A 21,940-nucleotide genomic window follows, 5' to 3' on the forward strand; every position below is an offset into this window, starting at 1 on the left:
ACACAGCTGTAAAAGTAGTAATTCGACTTAAAGGGAAATTCTGGCATAAAATCATCCCAGGGTCTTTTTCGGCAAACGCACTCATCAAATAAGCCATCAAGACATTTTTTTTTACGTGTAACAACTATTAACGGAGATATCCCAGACAGTCGCTAACAGCTGAATGCGGCTAACACTGATTAGCACCGGGCAGCACGTTGAATCCATTAAAGCAGCTTTTTAACCACTAATACTGATCAAGATAACACCAAACATCTGCAGTAGCATAGACACTTATCATGCTAGCTACTGCAGAGTTTGGTGTCAGTGTTAGCCACATTCTGCTGTTAGCAACTGTGCGGGATTTCTCCTTTAATGTTCTTAATGGCTTATTTGATGAATGTATTTGACGAAAAAGTCCCTGGGATGATTTTACATCAGAATTTCACTTTCAAACTATATATTTCCTTGATCAGTTAAGAAAAATAATAACTGCTCCTATTAACCACTCACATCAACTGAAAATGACATCTGTGGGATGGATATGACACTCGCTACTCCCTAAAATAAATAAATAACGCTCCCTCCTTACTAGAAATCAGCAAACATGAACGCCGTGTGAAGCTGAGTGAAGTAAATGGTGATTCTGTCTGATTATAATATGATTAAATTACATTCACAATACTGCTGTGCTGTCGTACTGAGGAGTTTTTTTGGGTCATAAAATAAATCTGTTAAAAAAAAAAAAACCTCTGTGGCTTTTCTCAGTCCTTTAATTTAATGTATTTTATTTTAACGTCAGTTCCTCATTAACCTTCTTAATTACAAGAGACCACAGTGTAGACACAGCCAGATGTGTGAAAGGCTGACTGGTTGCAGTTTTTGTTTTTTATACTTCACCTCTTTCTCTGCAGCTGGCAGTGCACACACACACACACAGACACATACACATACACACACACACACCTGGCCTGCAGTTAGAGGATAAGAGGGGGGTCGATGAAACTAGCAGTAAAATGTGGGACGTGTACGGCGGAAGTTTGGAGGTTGGTTGGCGGGAGCACTAAAGTAGAAATCACTCAACGGAAAACAGAAGCCTTTTGCTAAACTCAGCATGTAACTTTACAAAAACAGTTATTTGTGACCAGGAAGAGGAAATTCAGCTTCTTTCCACAACAACTGCAGGTTTCAGGCAGATTTCACAGCTGTCCAAACATCAATACAGCCACTGTTGTTATTGGTATATTGATTCCAGTCCCCTCTGATCCAGGAAGAAGCACCAAAACTGTGAAATATGACAGGGTTTCTACTCTGAGACCAGCGCACAGCCAACTTGTTGGTGACATGAAGGTTGAAAACTCTCTACAACCATCTACATGACAATTGTGTAAAGTAAGAGTACTTGCAGTAGAGCCATAACACTAAACTGGAGATTTTATCAACTCAGAAGTTTAAATTTCTTGCATTTCGTCAGTGATATGAAATACTATATACCAGCAAGTTTGATACAACACACGACTCTCTTTTCACCTGCTGTGAGGGTTTGTGGAGCGTATGTAACAGCTGAAAGGAAAGTCATTTCTAATAGGCTGCTTTGCTGAACAGTCCAATAATTTGCTTGGATTCTAAGAAAAACTCAATGCTCCCGAGAGAAAAAAAAGCAACAGCCCGACCAGACTTGGGAAAGATGAGGAACGATCTGCTAATAATCGGTAGGAGCTTTGATTCTTTTGATGCCATCAACTGTTGTGATTCCTCTCCTGTGATGCCTCAAATTTCAAGGAAGCTGATCCAAATCTGAACCACAGCGGGCTACAGCTGAACGTTTTTTCATCTTATGAATATTAACACATCACTCATTATTTTTGTGTGTGTTTTTTTTTTACAGGCCCAGGGGAGCCCAGTATGTTTACATACCAAATTTTAAACGGGGTCGATATCGGTTGTTTGTGGTGGTTTGTTATTGTTTATCTTCCTTATCTTCCTGTGACTGTAAAACTAATTTCCTCTGGAGGGACAGTAAAGAAGACCCTGGATGTTCTTGTGAAAGGAACCTGTTGTCATGGAAAAACTCTCATTAAAGTCATGTTCAATGTTTTACTTGATTTGTTTTTTTTACATGGAAACCTGCAGGATACTTTTCCAGACAGTATGCTATTCATTCAAAGGTTACAAAATTCAGAAGCTGTGTTGAAGTTTTTTCTTTATGTCCTGAAAATATTGCTCTATCTCAACGCAGCCCAGTGGTTTGCCTTATTACCAGAGACACTGTGGGAAACTCCTGTGGGCTTTGAAACTGAGACAAGGGGGGTGGAATAACGGTATAAAGCAGTGAGGCCTTGCCTTGCATGCACGCACGCTTCTAGGCATGTCCAAACACACGTACACATCAAGAGTGAGGGTCTACCCAAGCTCCATACGTCCCACACACACACACACGTACACACACGTACACACACGCACACGCGCGCACACACACACACACACACACACACACACACACACACACACACACACACACACACACACACACACACACACACACACACACACACACACACACACACACACACACACACACACACACACACACACACACACACACACACACACACCCTCTTCCTGCATTCCTCTCCTGTCTGACACACTTCCAGTAAGCCCACCACCAGCACTTCAAAAACAGCCCACCACCACCAGCAGCCCTCCAGACGACAGCGCCTGCTAAAAATATGCACAGCCCTGTCGCACACAAAGACACAAACACCACCTTCTTGTTATTGGAAGAGAAAAACAGGTCACAGGTGCGGCCAAATGCTTGACTGGGTCGGGTACGTTTCTGAAATCTACCAACCACTTCAACAACACTTCACTTTTAAGGTCTAAATATCGAATTTGCTGGTAAAAGTAGTAAAATTACCAGGTGAAAAAAATGTATCAGGAACTATTCCGACAATCAATTTAAGTACTTTACCAAAAACACCAAATATTACCTAGTTCCATCTTCTAAACAGTAATGACTTTCTTGTCTTAATGTGATTTTAAACTAAAAATCGTTTGAAGAATTCATCCTGGTCTTAAGGAAAGTGTGATTAGCATTTTTCACTACTTTCTGATCTTTTAAAGACGACATATTTTAATTCAGCCCTGGTGGATTGTGCCATGGATGCTAGAAATTAGTGAATACGGACAGATGTAGACAGGATTGAAGACTAAAGTACCACATCTTAATTTTTCTCCACGCCACCCAAAGAAAATGAATGATTTTCTTCCTTGCAGAGGAAAATGCATCAACTCCATGTTCTTGGTTGAGGCTTAAAAACCCTCCTTACCTACCGCTGGGCCGTTTTGATGAGCTTTGTTTCAATTTTTTTTTCTTTGCATTAGCAGGGCACACCACTTCAAGTCTGCTCCTCAGAGGTACATTCCCACTTGCTTTTAAATCTTTGCCTGAAAGCTTCGATTAAACCCACATTCACAGACAACAGCGGATAGGCAACACGCGGGAGAAGGAGAGAAAAAAGAGGCTACTTCTGTTATTTGATAAAGTGATGGCAAAGCTCTGTTGTGTGTCCATCCCTCTCTTTCCATCTCTTTGTCATTCCCAGCAGATCTTTATGCGTTGTGCCGCTCCACTCAACCGCCTCATCTACCTGTTAGTTTACTTATTCCCTCGGTTCCTCACCCATCAGCATCCCTCCTCCCCACGGTGTCTCTATCCCTCCATTTTGCCTCTTCTTCTTCTGCCCGTTTTTAATTTGGGAAATACATTTTTACACATTAACATTTTTTCCCAACCACTCCACCAAAAGTAGCTATAATTGTGGCTTGATCTTTTGAGAACACGCCGCGGTCAGAGAAGTATCAAGCTGTATCATGCAACTTTCATCACATATGTTTCTCTTTAGTGACAGGAGTGAGGGGTACTTTTTCCAAAACCAAAATTCAAAAGACATACGCTACAGATTTTTCTACTTAACAAGCAACCAAGTTCTGGTACTGGCAACCACTGCTCCTCTGCTCGCTGGATTGTGCTAAATCAAAAGATTAGCTGTTTGTTAAATAACAGAGTGAATTGTTTGGGTTTGTCACTTTCGGGGCTAAAGAGAAAACACCTGCAGGAAAACCCTGACTGCATTTGAACAATATTTATCAGAAAAACATTGACAAACCATCCTTTATGCGGCGCAGCATGTCCACTGTCAACATTCAAATTAGCCCGCTGTTTGTTTGAGAGCTTTATGCAGCGTTCGAGGAAGCAAGGGAGACATATTATCGGATGCACTTTTGTCTCATTGCTCAAAAACAGAAAATGGATTATTTGTCCATCAATTTCCATCTTTCCATCTGTCGGATTATCTGCCTTTTTTCTATCTATTCATCCATCCATCTAAATCCAAGGAGCAGATTTTATGTGAGGCTTGCAGCTCGGGGCTCCGCTGGGAAACAAAGCAGCAGTAAACAGTGTTTACTCTCCTGGAGGCGGTTTGGTTTAAGTGGCTAGCCAGGGTGCATCAGCCTCCCCTATGTGACAGTTAAAGTCAATGGCCTGGTCTTGGCAACCCTGCTGAGAGTGCTGTTGAAGGGCCAGAGAGGAGAGGGAGGTAGAACAGGCAGTAATATGAGAAACAGGGACTGATAACAAGCACATGCACAAACCCCTATCAACCCTACTGAAGTGTCTTTGAGCAAGGCACTAAGAGCCAGAAGAGATACAAAGGAAAGTGTCAGTTGTAGGTTGATACGTTAAGTGTGACATGTTAGTCAAACTGAGCATGCACACGCACACACAAGAGGTCAGTGAAAGAGAGAAGGGGAACTCCACTATATATCTAGGATCTTCCCTTGCATCTCTCTCTGTCTCCCTATCTCTCTCTCTCTCTGTGTATCGGTTACACACGCGCACGCACACGCACATGGACATGCACACGCACACGCAAACACACCAGTCAAGTGAAGCTGGCAGATGGTAGATTGGTAAAAGGCGAACGACGTGGTCCAGATGTTGCTGAAACCCACAGAGCAGAAGGCAAAAGGCTTTGATCTGCCTTACCACAGAGGAACTACTGTAGGAGGGGAGAGGATGCGTACTAGTCCTTTAAAGTTAAGAAAGCAAGTGAAGTGGAGTCAATATGTGTGTTTGTGTGCGTCTAAATGAGAGAGAGAGTGTGAGCGGAGCGAGAGAAGTGGTGGATGATATTCTCTTGTGAGATGTATGAGTGTTTACGGGAAAATACCAGAGGGATAACTCACATGTATCACTCACACACAGAGAGCCACAAAACATGCATACAGCAGTTGTACGCTCTTAAACACACACAGTCCAGACACCCACACATAGCTCTTTGGGTTTACTCATATGACATCCATGTGGGGAACAACAAAAACACATTCACACACACACACACACAAAACCAACCCACACTGAGCCCGGGGGGTAGCCTGCAGTAAACACCAGCAGCCACACATGCTGGGTTGTGATCCGGAGAATTACTTTAAGAGATTCAAGAGAATCTTAAAGCAATGATACACACAAACACACACATAAGTGATTTTCCACCAATGTAATTTAAGAAAAGCTGCATTCATTTATCAATTTGGACCAGTTCTTTTCCCCGAACAAGCATTGCCTTTTCGGTCAAGCCTCCAAATTAGTTGTTTTTTTTGTCAATGGCATTTAATATCAGTACCCTGGTTAAATCAAAAACTGCCAACTGGATCTCTGGGTGAGGAATGTGGAGTGGGCACATGCCAACACATTTAGGTTTTGGCAGGCTGCTTTGCCCGCAGACAGACAGACAGACAGACACACACACACACACACGCACACACGCACACACACGCACACACACACACACACACACAAGTACACACACGCACACACACACCTCAGCGGGTCAAAACTATTGTTTGTAGGTAAAATGTTTAAATTTCCCTGGTTCCAGTCCCCAAGCTGAAGCCAGTCCTTGCCCGCAAGCCTCCGGAGGTGAATGGGTTTAGCTGGAGCCTGACTCACCCGCTGGAACCAGAAAACCAGCTCAGTTCTGGCCGAAGCTCAGTCACTGCGGTCAGAGAGTCAGCCTGCCAGCTAGGCAGGCAGCAAGTCATTCAGTCAGCCTGCCAGTTCTGACTTCTCTGACATTTCTGTGAGGTCAGCCAGCGAGTCAATACAGCCAGGCAACTGGCCTAAAATGTGGTCAAAGATGAACCACTCAAGCAGTCATTCTGCTATTTGGTTGGATAATGGCAAAGAAAAAAGTTCCAGATGTCAGTCAGCAAACAAGGCCGCTTGTCTTTTACTATGATTAATGAAGCTCCCAGTGAACCAGCCACACACTGTGGTGATGAGATTGTGGAGAATTGCCTTCCTGTTTTCATTCAACCACCCATTGACCCTTTACCCATCCATTCAGTCAGTCAGGGAAATGGCTGTTCTGCCAGGCGGTCAACAAGCAAGCCACCCAGGCAAGTGGTCACAGTGGTCGGCTAGCCAGTCAGGCAGTGAGGCTGAAACGGTAAGCGGCCCAGTCAAGTGGCGAAGAGGCAAAAAATGTGTGCTTGGATAATGGCAAAGAATACACGATAATCTTACCTGCATACGTTTTTTCATTAAGCCAAGAAACAAGTCAATCAGCAAGGGGAGCAATCAGTCAGCCAAGTGGCAAGCACTTCCATCAATCAGAGAACGAGAGCTAATCGTTCAGCCATTCATCCAGTCCAATATACCTGTCAGCCAGCAAACTGGTCTGTTACTTCAACAGTCAATGGCTCAATCAACCAGGCATGGTTCAGTCAAAAGAGTGCCAGTGCCCCCATTACTGTGGTGAAAGATGTACCCAGTGACTCGATGATCTCATCCAGAAATGAGAATTTATTGTTTTATTTCTTTATTTGCCATTATGGTTCCCATCGAACCTCAGTGGGAAGTTTATCAAGCCCCTTTCCCCCCACAAAGGAGCTCAAAAGCCATTTCTCACCATAACATGTTATTACTTTTGTCATGCGGGGACCTACCAGATACAGGCACTAGTGTCCAATTTGGCTCCTTAGCCCATACTTTAAGAAATACAGTTCTCATATTCACTTGCCCATGCAGCCAAAAGCAACCGACTCAGCCTGTGGTGAAAAATACACCCGCTGAACCCTCATTGCAATGCGATGATGAGTTAATGTGACTGAATTTGGCTTTTGTTGTAGCTCTGACTGTCCATTAACAGTTCAGTAAGTCATTCATCCTGGATTCTTCAAGCTCTGGTTAGTAAGCCATCAAGTTCATCCCTTGCTGCCACTCACATCTTCAAAGAATCCAGTTTGTACTGTACTTATAAAGACATTAAGTGGGTAAGTATCCCATCGGTCAGGCAGCTATTTAGTAAGACATCTAGGAAAGCACACAGCAACGCATCCATTAGGTATTTAACAAGAACAAAAAAAAATGTAAAAAGTCCACGTGAGGAAATCAAATACCTCTGTGAACATGATGAGACGGAGGTCTGGAGAAATATAATGTATTGTATTCAACCAATGACTAAAACTGAAGAGCATGACGACATCTGCTTACAATAAATACAGGATACCTGCACCTTTTCCAAAGTCACAGTCAAACAGTTTTCAAGCATTTCAGGGTGCATTTCATGCTTTTCCAGCTTACAGCTGTGGTACACTACATATTTGTATACAGTACAATACCCAGTATACTTATTATTGCATTATTGCTTACTTATTGCACTTGTTCATCACATTAAATTAGATGTAATTGTCCTATAAACAACCAACATGATATTTTAAGACAGCTTTTTATAGAAGAATGACAAATGAATGGAAAACTAACTCGACTAATAGATCAACAGAAATATAATCACCAACCATTTTTTTATAATCTGTTAATTGTCAAAAGTCATTTTTCCAGCAAAATGTAGGATAATGCTGTTTTCAGTCCCTCAAATATGGAGATCTTCTTTTCTCTGTGTTATATAATATATGCCATCCCATATAACATGACATTTCAAGCACTTTTTATTTATTTTAATGTGAGGCAATACAACGAATTATAGAGTGATACAAGACTCTTGACTACAAGACATAAACAGACACACAAAAAAAATGTGTACATATATGCCAAGTAATTTCAAACACTTTAAATAAATCAAAGCACTTTTCACACCTTCTAGGACAATTATAGTGGGACAAGGGAATGTTAATAATCAACTGTTTAACTGTTAACCGACATAATCCTTTTCTATAATAATATTATTAACCATATTATAATATAGTTAAATAATTAAAAATTATAGTAATTAAAAACGGTAGACAAAAATACTCTATACAATCGATTTATTAATTGCTAGTTAATTTGCTAGTGCCAACTTTGCACCAACACGTTTTAAGCTCTTTTATTCTGCTGAGTTTGTGGCTCACAACAAAGAACTATAACTAACTATATTGATGAAGAGTGGCGTGTCAAATCGCCAGGCAGGCACACAGCTGACAACCGCACAGGTGGATGAGGTGGAGACAGACTCGGACATTCGTTCCATTTCTGCGGACAACTGCAGACACGCAAGCTTTTCCATTGCTACTGGGAAAGTAGCTGCATGTGTCGGCCCACGAGAATGCGCAGTGACCTGGGACTTTGCTTAAGATCGGATAATGATCGGTTAACCAGGGTCAGCTACAGGTCAGAAAAAAGCGTCTAAATTAGCACCCCTAGGACAAACTAAACACATATAGGCATAATGTTTCAGATTCAAGAGATGGATTTGTTTTCAACAGATTTTTAATCTGTATTGAACTCTTCCAGATAAGTCTGAGGTGCGCGTGACGCCAGGTTGAGTTGTGGCTTTGGTTCCTTCAGCCAGACAGTAAATCATTAATTCATATAGCGAAAAGCTTTCCCATCCATCAAATCCATGCGTCGCATCACATATCTATTCTGTCATCCGTGTGGGCAGCAATTCTCAGATGTGCAAACCATCATTCATCCCTCTAACTTACATTTATCAAGAGCCACAACACAATAGACTACCAACATGAGCAGTGTGTGTGGAAGACATTAGTTCATGTGCACCCGCTGACCCTGCACACGATGAGGCCGATGAAGCTGCTCTTAGTCATCTTATCATCTGATCAAGAGCTGCTTTGGGAAGTGCAGACGAATCTTGGGAGGATTTCCAGATGTTGTTGTTGTGTACTGATACACACGAATGGACACACTTAGATAAAATGTGTGCACATAGAATACATGCTCATGAAAGCACATGGTGACTTACTAATGTAAGTGTGGACGAGGCTGCAGCTGGGCCAGGCAGTTAAAGTCCCCCAGGGGCTTTTTAGTCATCTAACCACCACTCTTTTCCTCCTTCTCTCGCTGTTTTCCTTGAGCTTTTACTTTTTCCTTGATGCACTTGCAGAAGTGCTTCTGCCATGACCTTTAGCTGGTTATTTCCCTATATCTGACACATTAAGGAGAAAAAGTAAATGGCATTTAATGCAGGCGTTTCTGACTGTCTTTATTCCTTACAGGAAAAGTCACAGAATTTGATCTTTTCTCCAATCTGGAAAGAGAATATCAGAGATTATGATATTCTTGTGTGTCTTTTAAAGGTTTTTGCAAACACTGACTGCATTCGATTTTGACTTTGAGATGATTGTTTGTTCTTCTTCTCCACTGGAGTCTAACTGCTGTGTTTTTATTAAATCAGTTAGGACAATGCTGAGGTCACGACAGTGTTTCCACTTGTGAAAAGTTGCAGAAAGTGTTCTCCAAACAGACAATTAAGATACCTTTCTATTCTAAAACCACACATTAACACACTTATAAGCTAACATGTGGCCTGTGAGTCTAGCCTGTGTCCCTTTTTAAACAATTAACAGTTAACCAAAAAGCAATATTACGCTTGGCTTAGCCTTGGTGGAAAAAAAGTCCAACAATAGCTGAAGCCCTAAGCTTTAACTACAGCTGAAGCATTGCAATATGTGACATTTAGAGTGTCCTCCATCTTCACTATACAGCTATTTGTCCTTCTCTCCATCTATCCATCTTATTGCCCTTAGGCCCCCTCAATCCATTATCTGTGTGTGTGTGTGTGTCTGTGTGTGTCTGTGTATGTGACAGTCATTGAGTCATTAGTAGCCGCTTAGCCTTCTGACCCACTGCTACACTGTCTGACTTACCCAGTGAAAAGAGTGTGTGTGTGTGTGTGTGTGTGTGTGTGTGTGTGTGTCTCTGTGTCTGTGTGTGTGTGTGTGTGTGTGTGTGTGTGTGTGTGTGTGTGTGTGTGTGTGTGTGTGTGTGTGTGTGTGTGTGTGTGTGTGTGCTCGAACAGATGTATCTGTATATAACAACAGAAACTGCCTGTGTATGAATGACGTCTGATATGGTTTTACATACTGCATGATGTTCCATAGGAATTCCATCTATTCAAATAATGTTGGCCGACACTTCCTCTCCTGTACCTGAATGCAAAGCTTGACCTATGCGCTTCGCCTCTCTGAAGGTCCATTCCAACTCAATCAGTTTTACTGGGGAAGGTCCAGGGCGATTATAATTTTACCCAGTCCAAATCTGCCAAGTCCACAGCTTTTACGAAGTCCAAAAAACTCTGAAATTACTGAATGTTTTTGCAGCACTGCTCAGTTTAACCGACATTTCTGTAATTTTATAATGTGTTCAGTATTTAGCAGATCTCAGATTGTCATAACACATGCAGGCTAATAGTCAAAATTGACTTTGGATCGGGTATGCTCCTGTCTTTTAGCAGTGATTGGTAGAGCTGCTATGTTTTCTATGCATATATGCTTGCAGTGCTGGAACCACAAATGTAACACGTCTGCAGGCGGCATCTTAGAAAATGTCTAGTCAAACTGCTCGGACTTAAACCCTTAACAGCTTAAAGGTTTCAACGCACAGGACCTTTTTTTTTTCCATCCTGTGGTGAATTTTCTAGTTGTACGCTGCATGATCAGAGAGATTGATCAGATCTGAATGCCTTGTTGCCTTATTGACATTATCACCTTCCTCTCTTGGTGTTCACATCTTCCATCCCCTCTGGGCACAGGTTAAAGCTTGTTGACTGAAGGTTTTACATAGCATCCGTGCCTGCCTGACCCAAGTTTTGCATATGATCAAAGCTGCTGGAAACCTGACCTACAGATATTCCACTGGGGACCACATGATGTATGACATTGTCCTGCAATTCTTGAAGTTGGTCAACAATCAGTCAATACCTTTGAATATATATATATACACTTCTATATATTCATATAAGTCTGTTAAACATTTGCATGCTGACCAAGCAGTTGAGCTGTAGAAAGTACAATTTAACCAAAAAAATCTGCACAATCAATCTTTTTGTACTGCATTAAGTATAAACCGCTTTGGTAAGGAGTCTCTCCATGTGATGATGTCTCTCCGCGGCCGCAGCTTTACACGCTGTTCCGAAAGCTAACGCGTTCAACCAAACCACAAACAACGGGTTCACATTCACTGACTTGGCCACCGGTCCGAGGGGGGAAAATGAAGCAATAAATAAAATAACCACTATCTCATTTCTTTCATTTTGTGAAAAGGCACAGATCTTCTCATGTGTATGTGTAATTATTTCCCTCTTCGGCTCAGCCTTGTCATTGGGGACCGAGGCTGCCGAGTTGCTGCCAAAAAGGCCCATTCACTGTCTGCACATAGCCAGTGTTACGCAACGGCTAATTACTTCCACTCAGCTCTGACAAAACCATAGAGAGGGAGAGAAAAAGACAGAGAAGGAAAAAAGAGGGGGGAGTGAGTGGTAAAATAAAATAGACAGAGGGAAGGTAGGTACGGTCAGAGAGGGGGACAAACTAGAGGAAAGTCAGAGGAGGGACAGAGAGAAATGATAAAGGAGATGAGGGGCAATGGGTGTCGGAAGAGGTAGATAAACGAGAAGAAAAAGAGACAGAGGAGTAGGAGGAGAATGAGGGACAGAAAGAAAGCGGGTGAAGAAGGATGGAGAGACAGAGAGGAGTACTCATCCTCTTCTCCCTGCGTCTCCCCTGCAGTGTTTTGACCTCTTCACCGTAGAGTAAGAAAGAGAGAGTGAGAGAGAGAGAGAGAGAGAGAGAGAGAGAGAGAGAGAGAGAGAGAGAGAGAGAGAGAGAGAGAGAAAGAGAGAGAGAGAGAGAGAAATGAATGTGGAAGAGGACGGTGTCAAAGCCAGACAGAGCCCGCAGCCCTTTTCCTCTCCAACAATTTTTGGAGATGATGTCATTATTCATAAAAAAAGAGAAAAGAAAGAAATAGAAAAATGTGTCTGCGCCTCCGGCTCAACTACAGCAAAAGTAAAAGGGGAAGGTGGGAAGCCAGGGAAAGGGAGAGATGTAGAGATGAAGACAAGGGAGACAAGAGAGGAAGAAAAAAGAAACAGGAGAGTTGGATCAGGACAAAAATAGCTGAACGCGAAGGAGACAGCAGGAGAGGGAAACCAACACCACTTATACGTTTGCTCCTCAATATGCTCTTATTTTGGTGTGAACAAAATCTCTTTAATATGAGCAACATTTAGGATTAAAGCAGCGTCCTCTCCACCTTTTAGTAAAGCTGATTTTACACAGCCACGCAGTAACGTGCCACCTCCGGTCACTTCAATGACGGGGAGGCTCAGGCTCATGAAACTGATTAAATATGAATTAAAAGATTCTGTAACTGTATAAATACATTTTAGTGTACTGTTTAGCTAGTATGTGACCTGGACGCCTTTTTTTTTTCCTGCTTCAAAACTGATTAAGCACCGCCTCAATCTGCAGGTGTCGCTCAGTGCTATGTTGTCTCGTCGGATTAGGTGTAGGTCTAATCGCGTCCAGAAGCATTTTTGTCTGCACCGTTGATCACACCCCAAAATGCATTTCCAAATGAGGCGAGCATTGCCAGGCAAAGGGTTATTATTCATATGGGATTTGTTTCTTTTTGGGGGTTTTCTTTCAAATAGTAATCTGGATATCCATTAGCAGGAGTTTCAGTGATGATTGCGACCACATGAACAGAGGCTAGTCAAATGCGGTCTGCCACAGTTTCATTCATTCATTCATCTTCAACCGCTTATCCCGGGGACGGGGTCGCAGGGGGTGCTGGAGCCAATCCCAGCTGACATTGGGCGTGAGGCAGGGTACACCCTGGACAGGACGGCAGTCTATCGCAGGGCACATAGAGACGAACATAGACAACCGAAAATATTTTTACACTTCTCAACAGGTTGCAGTCGACAGTCTGCCCGGGGATTCAACGCAGCAGCTCAGAGACGGAAGCTTGGTGTTGGAGGATCACTCATCTCACCGATTTGGAAGACCCGGAGTAAAGGTGGCTCTGGCCGTGAGCTTTTTCCCCTTATACCGCTAATAAGAGTTTATTGAGGACTTAATGCGCGCTGCACCCTCTCTCCCTGTCCCCTGTCATTTACCATGCTTTGTTCAACGCTTTACACTGTACCATTGTTTTTCTACGAAGAGGGCGAGTCAAACCTTGTGGCAGCACCACCATGGGCCCTGCACACCACTCTGATTTCATGCCATAACACTGCACTGAAAATGCTGCCCCCTTTCATATATACTTTAACAAAGGATTTCTAACCATCCAGTTATAACACAATGGATCAAATACAGGCCTGAGGCTTTTTCTGGAAGGACAAGCCGATTCAGGACGTGTATGGCTGTTGTGAGATGATTGCTGTGGACACGTAACATCGCTTTTTGCATTTGTTGCTCTGCAAGACATGTCCTATTGAAACACATGTATGAAATGAATACAGAGACTTTTGTTATGTGTTCTTCTTCTTTGTTTTTTTTTGTTTTTTTTCACCTTATACTGAAAAGCCATCTCGTCCTGTGTGGGAATAGTAATTCTGCCCAACCACAGGGGTTCGTATGGGTAAAACCAAGGAAATCTCAAGCATCGCTGGTGATTTTTTTTTTAGCCCGAACATACCAAAAGGGTTGAGTGAGGAAAGAGAAAGAAAGGGTAAGAGAGAGAAAAGTAATGGCTTCAAGATGACAGACGACAGGATGAAGATAAACAAATCGCTGTCAAAGACTCTGACGGAGCCCATTGGCTCAGTCACACTTACATTCACTCATCTTCTCCTCTAGCCCCCCATCCATCCATCGTCAATCTATTCCAGCGTCACTGTATATCACTTTATCATCATATCGCATGTAAGATAATATATTAGCCCCCATTCATCCAGCTGTCCTTATCTTTCCCTGCCACTGCTCTGTCTCTCTCAATCTGCTCATCTATCTCTCGGCCTTCAGGCTCTCCTCAATCTGTTAGCTCCGTACTGTTTGTGCGTGTGCAAGTGTCACATGCGTGCCTGGTGAGATATTAACCTATTAGACAATGCAAACAGTCGGGGAGACACATTTATCCTTTGAAATCTTAGAATCACGGAGATGATCCAGATTGTTTTTGTATTTTCATCTCTATTATTTATTACCTTTGTCTTCTGCCCTCATTAAGACTCTGAGGAAGTCATTCATTCTTCTGTCTGTGTTGAATGGCTTTTGTTTTTCAAATATGGAAACTTGATTCCTCTTCACAAGTAAAACTGCTAATGCAAACCAGTTCGCTGGATAGTCGCAGAGTGCTTTACGTTATTATTACTTTATTATGTTAATGTGTCTCATGTCATAGGTGACAACATTCTCTATTTGATAGGTGATGATTACAGTGACAAAGATGTACCTTGCCAAAGATTCCACATCCACATTTTCTTCCTCACAAAACAAAGCTATCACAACAATGAATGGATTCATTAATGTTTTTGAATGTTGTACACTCACATCTTTATTTCTACATACTGTATTTAACATTTTAAATTGAAGAAAAAGAAGAAAAGAGGTACGGCAGCCTGGTAGGATAAACCAGTGTTTCCTCACTCTCAGCCGCTCCACACGCCTCCTCCAGGTGTATTAAAGGGTTTACTCCAGGTAGGTAATGAGTCCTAACCCCAAGTGAAGGAGTTCAAGTACCTCAGGATCATGTTTACGAGTGAAGGGACGATGGAGCGTTAGTTTGGCCGGAGAATTGGAGCAGCAGGGGCGGTATTGCAGTCGCTCTACCGCATCGAAAAGAGAGCTGAGCCGTGAGGCAAAGCCCTCAATCTACCGGTCAATCTCCGTTCCTACCCTCACCTATGGTCATGAAAGCTGGGTCATGACTGAAAGAACGAGGTCGCGGGTACAAGCGGCCGAAATGGGTTTTCTCAGGAGGGTGGCTGGAGTCTCCCTTAGAGATAGGGTGAGAAGTTCAGCCATCCGTGAGGAACTCGGAGTAGAGCCGCTGCTCCTTTGCGGAGCCAGTTGAGGTGGTTCGGGCATCTAGTAAGGATGCCCCCTGGGCGCCTCCGTAGGGAGGTGTTCCAGGCACGTCCAGCTGGGAGGAGGCCTCGGGGAAGACCTAGGACTAGGTGGAGAGATTATATCTCCACACTAGCCTGGGAACGCCTCAGGATCCCCCAGTTAGAGCTGGTTAATGAGGAAAGGGAAGTTTGGGGTCCCCTGCTAGAGCTGCTGCCCCCCCCGATGATGATGAGAGTGAAGATCCTCCATGAAGGCAGAAACGGGGATGAGTGGACGTGAGGAGGCATAACGTCAGCGTGTTAAAAAGTAGCCATCAATTCAGGTTTGCTAGTTTCCTCACGACATACACAGTTTAATTTGACAAAACTACATTTGTATATTTTTGTTTTATGTTATTTGATGTAACTGCTCTTTGGTTTTTCAATCGCACAATTAGAGTATTAAACATGGCAAAACACCAATCTGCCCCTTCACTGCTGATGTTATGAACAAAACCTCAAAATTCAAATGATAATTTTAATTTAATTTGAAATGGACTGACTGAATCAAAGTATTTAATGGATTTTTAACTTGACCTTGACTTTTTCATTGGAATTCCACTTGATTGGAAAACCAAGGACGACAAACAGCACAAAAGGCCTCCAGTAGCATGAACTAGTGGAGCCTTAAACTCCAGTCAAGTGTAGACACAAAAGGAACACTCACTTTAACTCTGACAAATTAAAGAGGTGGGAAGCATTTACCACAGTATTACTCAGCCTGTTTATTTTCAATGCCTCGTGTTCAGCAGCTTTTTGCCTGTTTAATACACAACCAAATGGCACTTTACTATGAAATCTCAACTGAATAAGTTACTTTTTTATTCACGTGTCCTTTTCTTGTTGAGAGTGAGCTCCCTCCGCATCTGGTTCACGGATACAGAAGACTAGACCAAATCTCACGTGACATCACCCAAAGATAGTGTGTGTGTGTATGTGTGTGTGTGTATGTGTGTGTGTGTGTGTGTGTGTGTGTGTGTGTGTGTGTGTGTGTGTGTGTGTGTGTGTGTGTGTGTGTGTGTGTGTGTGTGTGTGTGTGTGGCCTCCCAGTATGACACGTCTGTCTGACAGGCATTACCAGGGAGTCTGAGCATTTTCATTAGTTCCTAGAACGCCATGCAAACCACATGGGTATGTGAAGCAGCTGCAGTAGTACTAGAGAGCCACAACAACCTACTGGGGCGAGAGAGGGAGAGAGAGAGAGACAGAGAGAGAGAGAGAGCGAGCCCAGACTAATCAACAGTATGAGTGAATGTAAGTGGGTCGAAGTGCATTGCCTGCCCACATCTGCCTACCAGCTTGCTTCTGTGTGTGTCCATATTTCATTGTCTGCACGTGCATCCAAAACCTGCTTCCCATAGTGTGTGTGTGTGTGTGTTTGTGCACGATTAAGTAAGAGAATAGAAAGCCGAGGATCTCAGTTTGTCTACCATGTCCTCATAGATCTCTGCGTGTAGGTGTGTGTTTGTAGTTCAGTTAGGTAAAGTGTCCCCACACTTTATTTGCAATTCAATGCCACTTTGATCCTGAACATTTACAAAATGTCGATGGATGTACGACAGCTGTGTATCTTTGAAAAAATGTTTTAATCTCAGCAAAAAGCATTTTTCTAGGTATCTTTTCTTGGTATCATTTTTCTGATAACTTCAGCAAATCAAATTTTCAAGGTTGCATCAACTTGAATCTCAAATTTCACAATTTCTCAGTTCACTGACAATTTGGCCATTTTCCAAAACAACTATTAGTCATGGCACACAAAAGTTCAAATCTCATAACCCTTCCAAGATCTTTGTGACCGTGGGAACTCTGCCAGTGTGTTTACATGGTGACATAATGTCTCTGTAGCCAGAGGCTGAACTAGTAGTGAATCACTATTTAAACAGACAGCAATACTTGGTGTGCCATCCTCATACGGTAGACTTAATGGCTGTTTGTGTGTGTGTTTATGCAGTATGTGTTTGGTGTGTGTCCTACCTGACCACCGGCTCTGGTATGGCCTCCAGGCTGGCAGGAACCTGCACTCCCTTCTCCCACTCTTGTCTCCAAGGGTCCGAGAGCACATAGAAGTCGTCCGGGCCCAGCTGGGCCGAGTCCGGCAGCTTCATGGCCGTAATGAAGTCAGTACGAAATACCTGCACGGAGAGAAAAGCAGAAGATGAAGGAGGAAGAAGAAGAAGAAAAAACCCTCAAGACTTGCAGACTCACTGAGGTGAGGTTTGGCAGTAATAAGCAATGGAGTAGTAATGTTAAGAAGAATAGAGAGCCAGCAGAATAATAGTTACATTTAACAACTTTTTCATCCAGACTCTTGTCACAGCGTAGAAAAGCACATTTCTATCGCCAGATGAGTGACAACTGCCGTGGGGGCATGGCAGAGTTAGCAAACTAGCCACCAGTTGAACCGAACAGCCCCTCAACCTCACTCCCTGCCACTCTGGAGACCGTCTCCAGATCTAAGACACACTTAACAATAACAGCCTAACAACAATCAACATTTTCTTTTGTACAAGTCAAATGACCACGGTGAACAGTTCAATTTCCTTTCGTTTTATTCTTTTTCTATGCGTGGTGTAGTCATTTTGAGGAAATCACAGAGCAGAATTCTGCTTCTGAGCATCTTAAGATGGGGGGATCGAGGTAAATGATCTTGTGAGAATTACTGGCCTCAAAATGATGAAGGGTTTTTTTGGCATTTCTGAGGAAAATGAAGAAGAACGCGTTGAGTATTATTTGTCTAGAAAAAGCCTTAAGACCTTATTCTGAAGCGTTGACTAGATCCACATCTTTGGCTCTCTGAGGTAATGAGTCCTTGCCTCTGTTGTCTTTTAAATGCACCCCTGGATGTTTGAGCAGTATTCTGCTGCAGTTTTTCTGAACTCTTTTTGTAAATTTTCTGTTGAGAGGTAAGGATGAGTGAAGGATGTCTCATTTCCGTGCTTTACTCTATCCTCACATCTCTGTCAGCAGGTGGTCTCCTCGCTTCCGTCACTGACATCTTTTCACCACATTTCTTCCTCAATGTGAGGGAAAGATCGAACATTAAAGACAAATGAGAAGTGCCTATTGACAAAGGAGATAGAGATGAGGAAGAAGAGGAAGGAGGAAGCAGTCATGGTAACCATTAACCAAATTGTTGATATTAACCTTTACAGGTTAACAACATGTATAATATGTATGTGATGCAGAAGACCTGATGAGTATGTGTATTCAAGCATACTCAATCACACATTATGTAAACACACATGCACACACACACAGAGAGAGTCTCCATCTCTGTCTGCTCAAGCAGGGACCTGAAGCAATGATATTATCAGTCTTATAGTCAAGGACATCAGCCAAGAACACACACACACACACACACACACACACACACACACACACACACACACACACACACACACACACACACACACACACACACACACACACACACACACACACACACACACACACACACACACACACACACACACACACACACACACACACACAGGAAAACAATCAACACGCATACACACATGGCAGTGCCAAATCAACCGTATGACTTCACTCTTCATTTTATCATTACTTTCTAAGCCTCCTTATCCCTGCTTTATTAACTCTTCTCCTCCATCCTACTCCCCCATTCCCCCTCTCCATTAACCTCTCCATCTTCTCTCACTCAATCCCCTAATGTGGATTTTGTTCTCTGCATTATTTTTACCTAAAAGACGCAAAGTAGCAAAATTGTCAAAAAGAGATTTGTGAGGAGAAAAACACTGTAATAAGGGGGGAAATAGAGGAGGGAGTGTTGGAACGAGGGAGAGAAATTAAATGAGCTCTTACAGGAGAGGAGACGAGAGGAGACGAGAGGAGACGAGAGGAGACGAGAGGAGACGAGAGGACAGGAGAGGAGAGGGATGTTTAAGAGGTAAGAGGGAGAGCAAGCTCAAGAGAAAGAGAAGTCAAATGACCAAGTATGAGAAGAATGAGAGAAAGAGAGAAAATGGAATGATATTCATTTAAAAGGAAAGAGCGATAAAAGAAAGGACAGGCAAGGATGAAACTGTGTGTGTATGTGTGTGTGTGTGTGTGTGTGTGTGTGTGTGTGTGTGTGTGTGTGTGTGTGTGTGTGTGTGTGTGTGTGTGTGTGTGTGTGTGTGTGTGTGTGTGTGTGTGTGTGGTTTTAATGCGCGTGAATAAGTGCGTCCGAGTGTTTAAAAATGTGTGTATGTGTGCCAAGGCCATGACGGATCTTGCCTTCCCCTTCAGCAATACGAGAGGAGGATAGACAGAGACAGAGGGTGATCCACTCCTCCTTAATCTTTCTCTTTCTTTTTTGTCTCTTTCTCCCCCTCCACCCACAATACATTATCTCGCCTTTTCCTCGTAAAAAAAAGGAGGAGGGGAGAAGATAAAGGTGAAAAGAGGGAAAGGGACTAAAAAGGTGTATGGGGAGAAATATAAAAGAGGGGAGAAAGGCAGAAGGTAGGAGGGGGTGAGGAGAAAAGACAAAAATAAAGAGGCAAAAGGAGAAGGTAGGAAAAGGGGAATAGAGGTGGGGAGGGGAGGAGAGAAAAAGGAAGAAAAAATATGGTTATGAAGGGCAAAGGGAGAGGGAAAGACGTGAGGAAGAAGGAGGAGAGAAGAAGGGAGGAGGTAAAGAAGAGATAAGAGAAGAGGAATAAAGAGGTGAGCAGAGGCAAAAGGAGAAGGTAGGAAAGAGGCAAAAGGAGAAGGTAGGAAAGAGGCAAAAGGAGAAGGTAGGAAAAGGGGATGAGAGGTGGGGAGGGGAGGAGAGAAAAAGGAAGGAAAATATGGTTATGAAGGGCAAAGGGAGAGGGAAAGACGTGAGGAAGAAGGAGAAGAGAAGAAGGGAGGAAAATGGAAAAGTAGAGATAAGAGAAGAGGAATAAAGAGGTGAGCAGAGGCAAAAGGAGAAAATAAAGAGGCAAAAGGAGAAGGTAGGAAAGAGGCAAAAGGAGAAGGTAGGAAAGAGGCAAAAGGAGAAGGTAGGAAAAGGGGATGAGAGGTGGGGAGGGGAGGAGAGAAAAGGAAGAAAAATATGGTTATGAAGGGCAAAGGGAGAGGGAGAGACGTGAGGAAGAAGGAGAGAAGAAGGGAGGAAAATGGAAAAGTAGAGATATGAGAAGAGGAATAAAGAGGTGAGCAGAGGCAAAAGGAGAAAAGGCAGAAAGGAGAGGATCTCCGTATATCAGTTTTATTACTGTGTGTTTGTACGGGAATGACTGCAGCTAATTAATGTGCAGGAAACACTATTACAAGCTCCTGCAGTTTTATGTTCTGCCTTGTTTCTCTCGCATCTCCACCCTGCTCCTTCCTCTCATCCACCATCCTCCCTCTTCATCTTTTTTACTTTTTCTGTGACGGACACTTAGGAGTCACCCAGCCTCGGTGACAAATGACAGGCAGACAGATGGAAAAAGAGCATTATATTTATATACAAAACTAAGACCAGGTAGACAGGGCGGGGAGGGAGACAGGTAGAGTCATCATCTCAAAATATTAAATACAAATGAGGTGCATTTCCCTCGGCTTTCACACAGTCAGAAATACATCAAGAAGAAAAACAGAGTCCTTCAAGAGCTGATTAGATTTGAGCGGTTCTCTACAGAGTCAGTTAATGTCAGGAATATTTCATGCGAAAGACAAAAACACAGAAATGCGTTTGGCTGTGTTTCTAACAGAGCAGCTAATGAAGACTTATGTGTGTATGACAGTACAAATGTCTGTTTTCTGGCTGGCTCTGGTGGACGGAGACTGTTGTGCAACGAGCCCGGAGCAGCCGCGGCGCATTTCTTGTTCCATTTATCACATGATTTATTTATTTGCTGGAAAGATTTTCCACATCGATCAACTTTTATAACTTTGTTCTGAGGAACATGTGATTGAATTTTCTCCATTTCCACTAAGGCTTTCCAAATTTGATGAATCATAATTTTGCAAAATTAAAATATTGAGGTGATGCCCAACTCCGGCAGAAAGGGAAACGATACAGTCGACTTACAGACTAGAAAATCCCCTTCAGCGTGCGATTAATTCGTATGTCATCACCATCTTCCATTGGACCCATTTCAGGGCATTTCTCATTCGACTCGTTTAAACATTTCATTTTACTTTTCTACTGCAACACAGTAAAAAAAAATCAAATGATCTTCTAAAAGAAATGCTGTAGTACGGTTAGCTTAATTGACTCTTCCTACTTTTATCTAAAGGGTCGTCTTCTGTGACGCTTTTGAGTCTGAAAAAGCTGGATCATTCAGTTTGGGAATCCTAAAACTCAAAATGATGAACTTTCTCTCAAAACCATGATCCAGCAATGATCAAACTGTTTAGTATCCGTCTGTAGCAGAGCATGTGAGCGATGAGCGAGCGGAGAGCGAGGGGGTGGGGTAGAAGCGTCACCTTATCTCTCGCTCCATCCCGTCCCAGTTTCGCTCCGGTGCGGCTCACGCCAGGAGTTCAAAGCATGCCTGCGAGTGTAGTTCTGGCCCTTTAGTTCTTTTGGATCGTTGTTGTCTCTTATGTCGACGTCCTTGGTCTGTTTGTTGTATCATTTGTTGATGTGTACTGTAACTTTTGTGTGCAGTACATTGCTTTAT

The 21,940-nt window shown here is 42.9% G+C and overlaps 1 protein-coding gene across 2 annotated transcripts in view; it reads right to left on the bottom strand.

Annotated features, from left to right (window-relative positions):
- Positions 1-21,940, bottom strand: part of LOC310956303 (uncharacterized protein) — a 243,809-nt gene that overhangs the window by 175,686 nt on the left and 46,183 nt on the right. For both annotated transcript variants that reach the window (XM_083926493.1, XM_083926492.1), the window contains exon 4: positions 17,313-17,470. In XM_083926493.1, the coding sequence (XP_083782619.1) occupies positions 17,313-17,470 (158 nt within the window). The remainder of the gene's footprint in view (positions 1-17,312; positions 17,471-21,940) is intronic.

The sequence above is a fragment of the Echiichthys vipera genome (genome assembly GCF_963691815.1).
Source record: "Echiichthys vipera genome assembly, chromosome: 14".
In the NCBI taxonomy this organism is placed as follows: Eukaryota; Metazoa; Chordata; class Actinopteri; order Perciformes; family Trachinidae; genus Echiichthys; species Echiichthys vipera.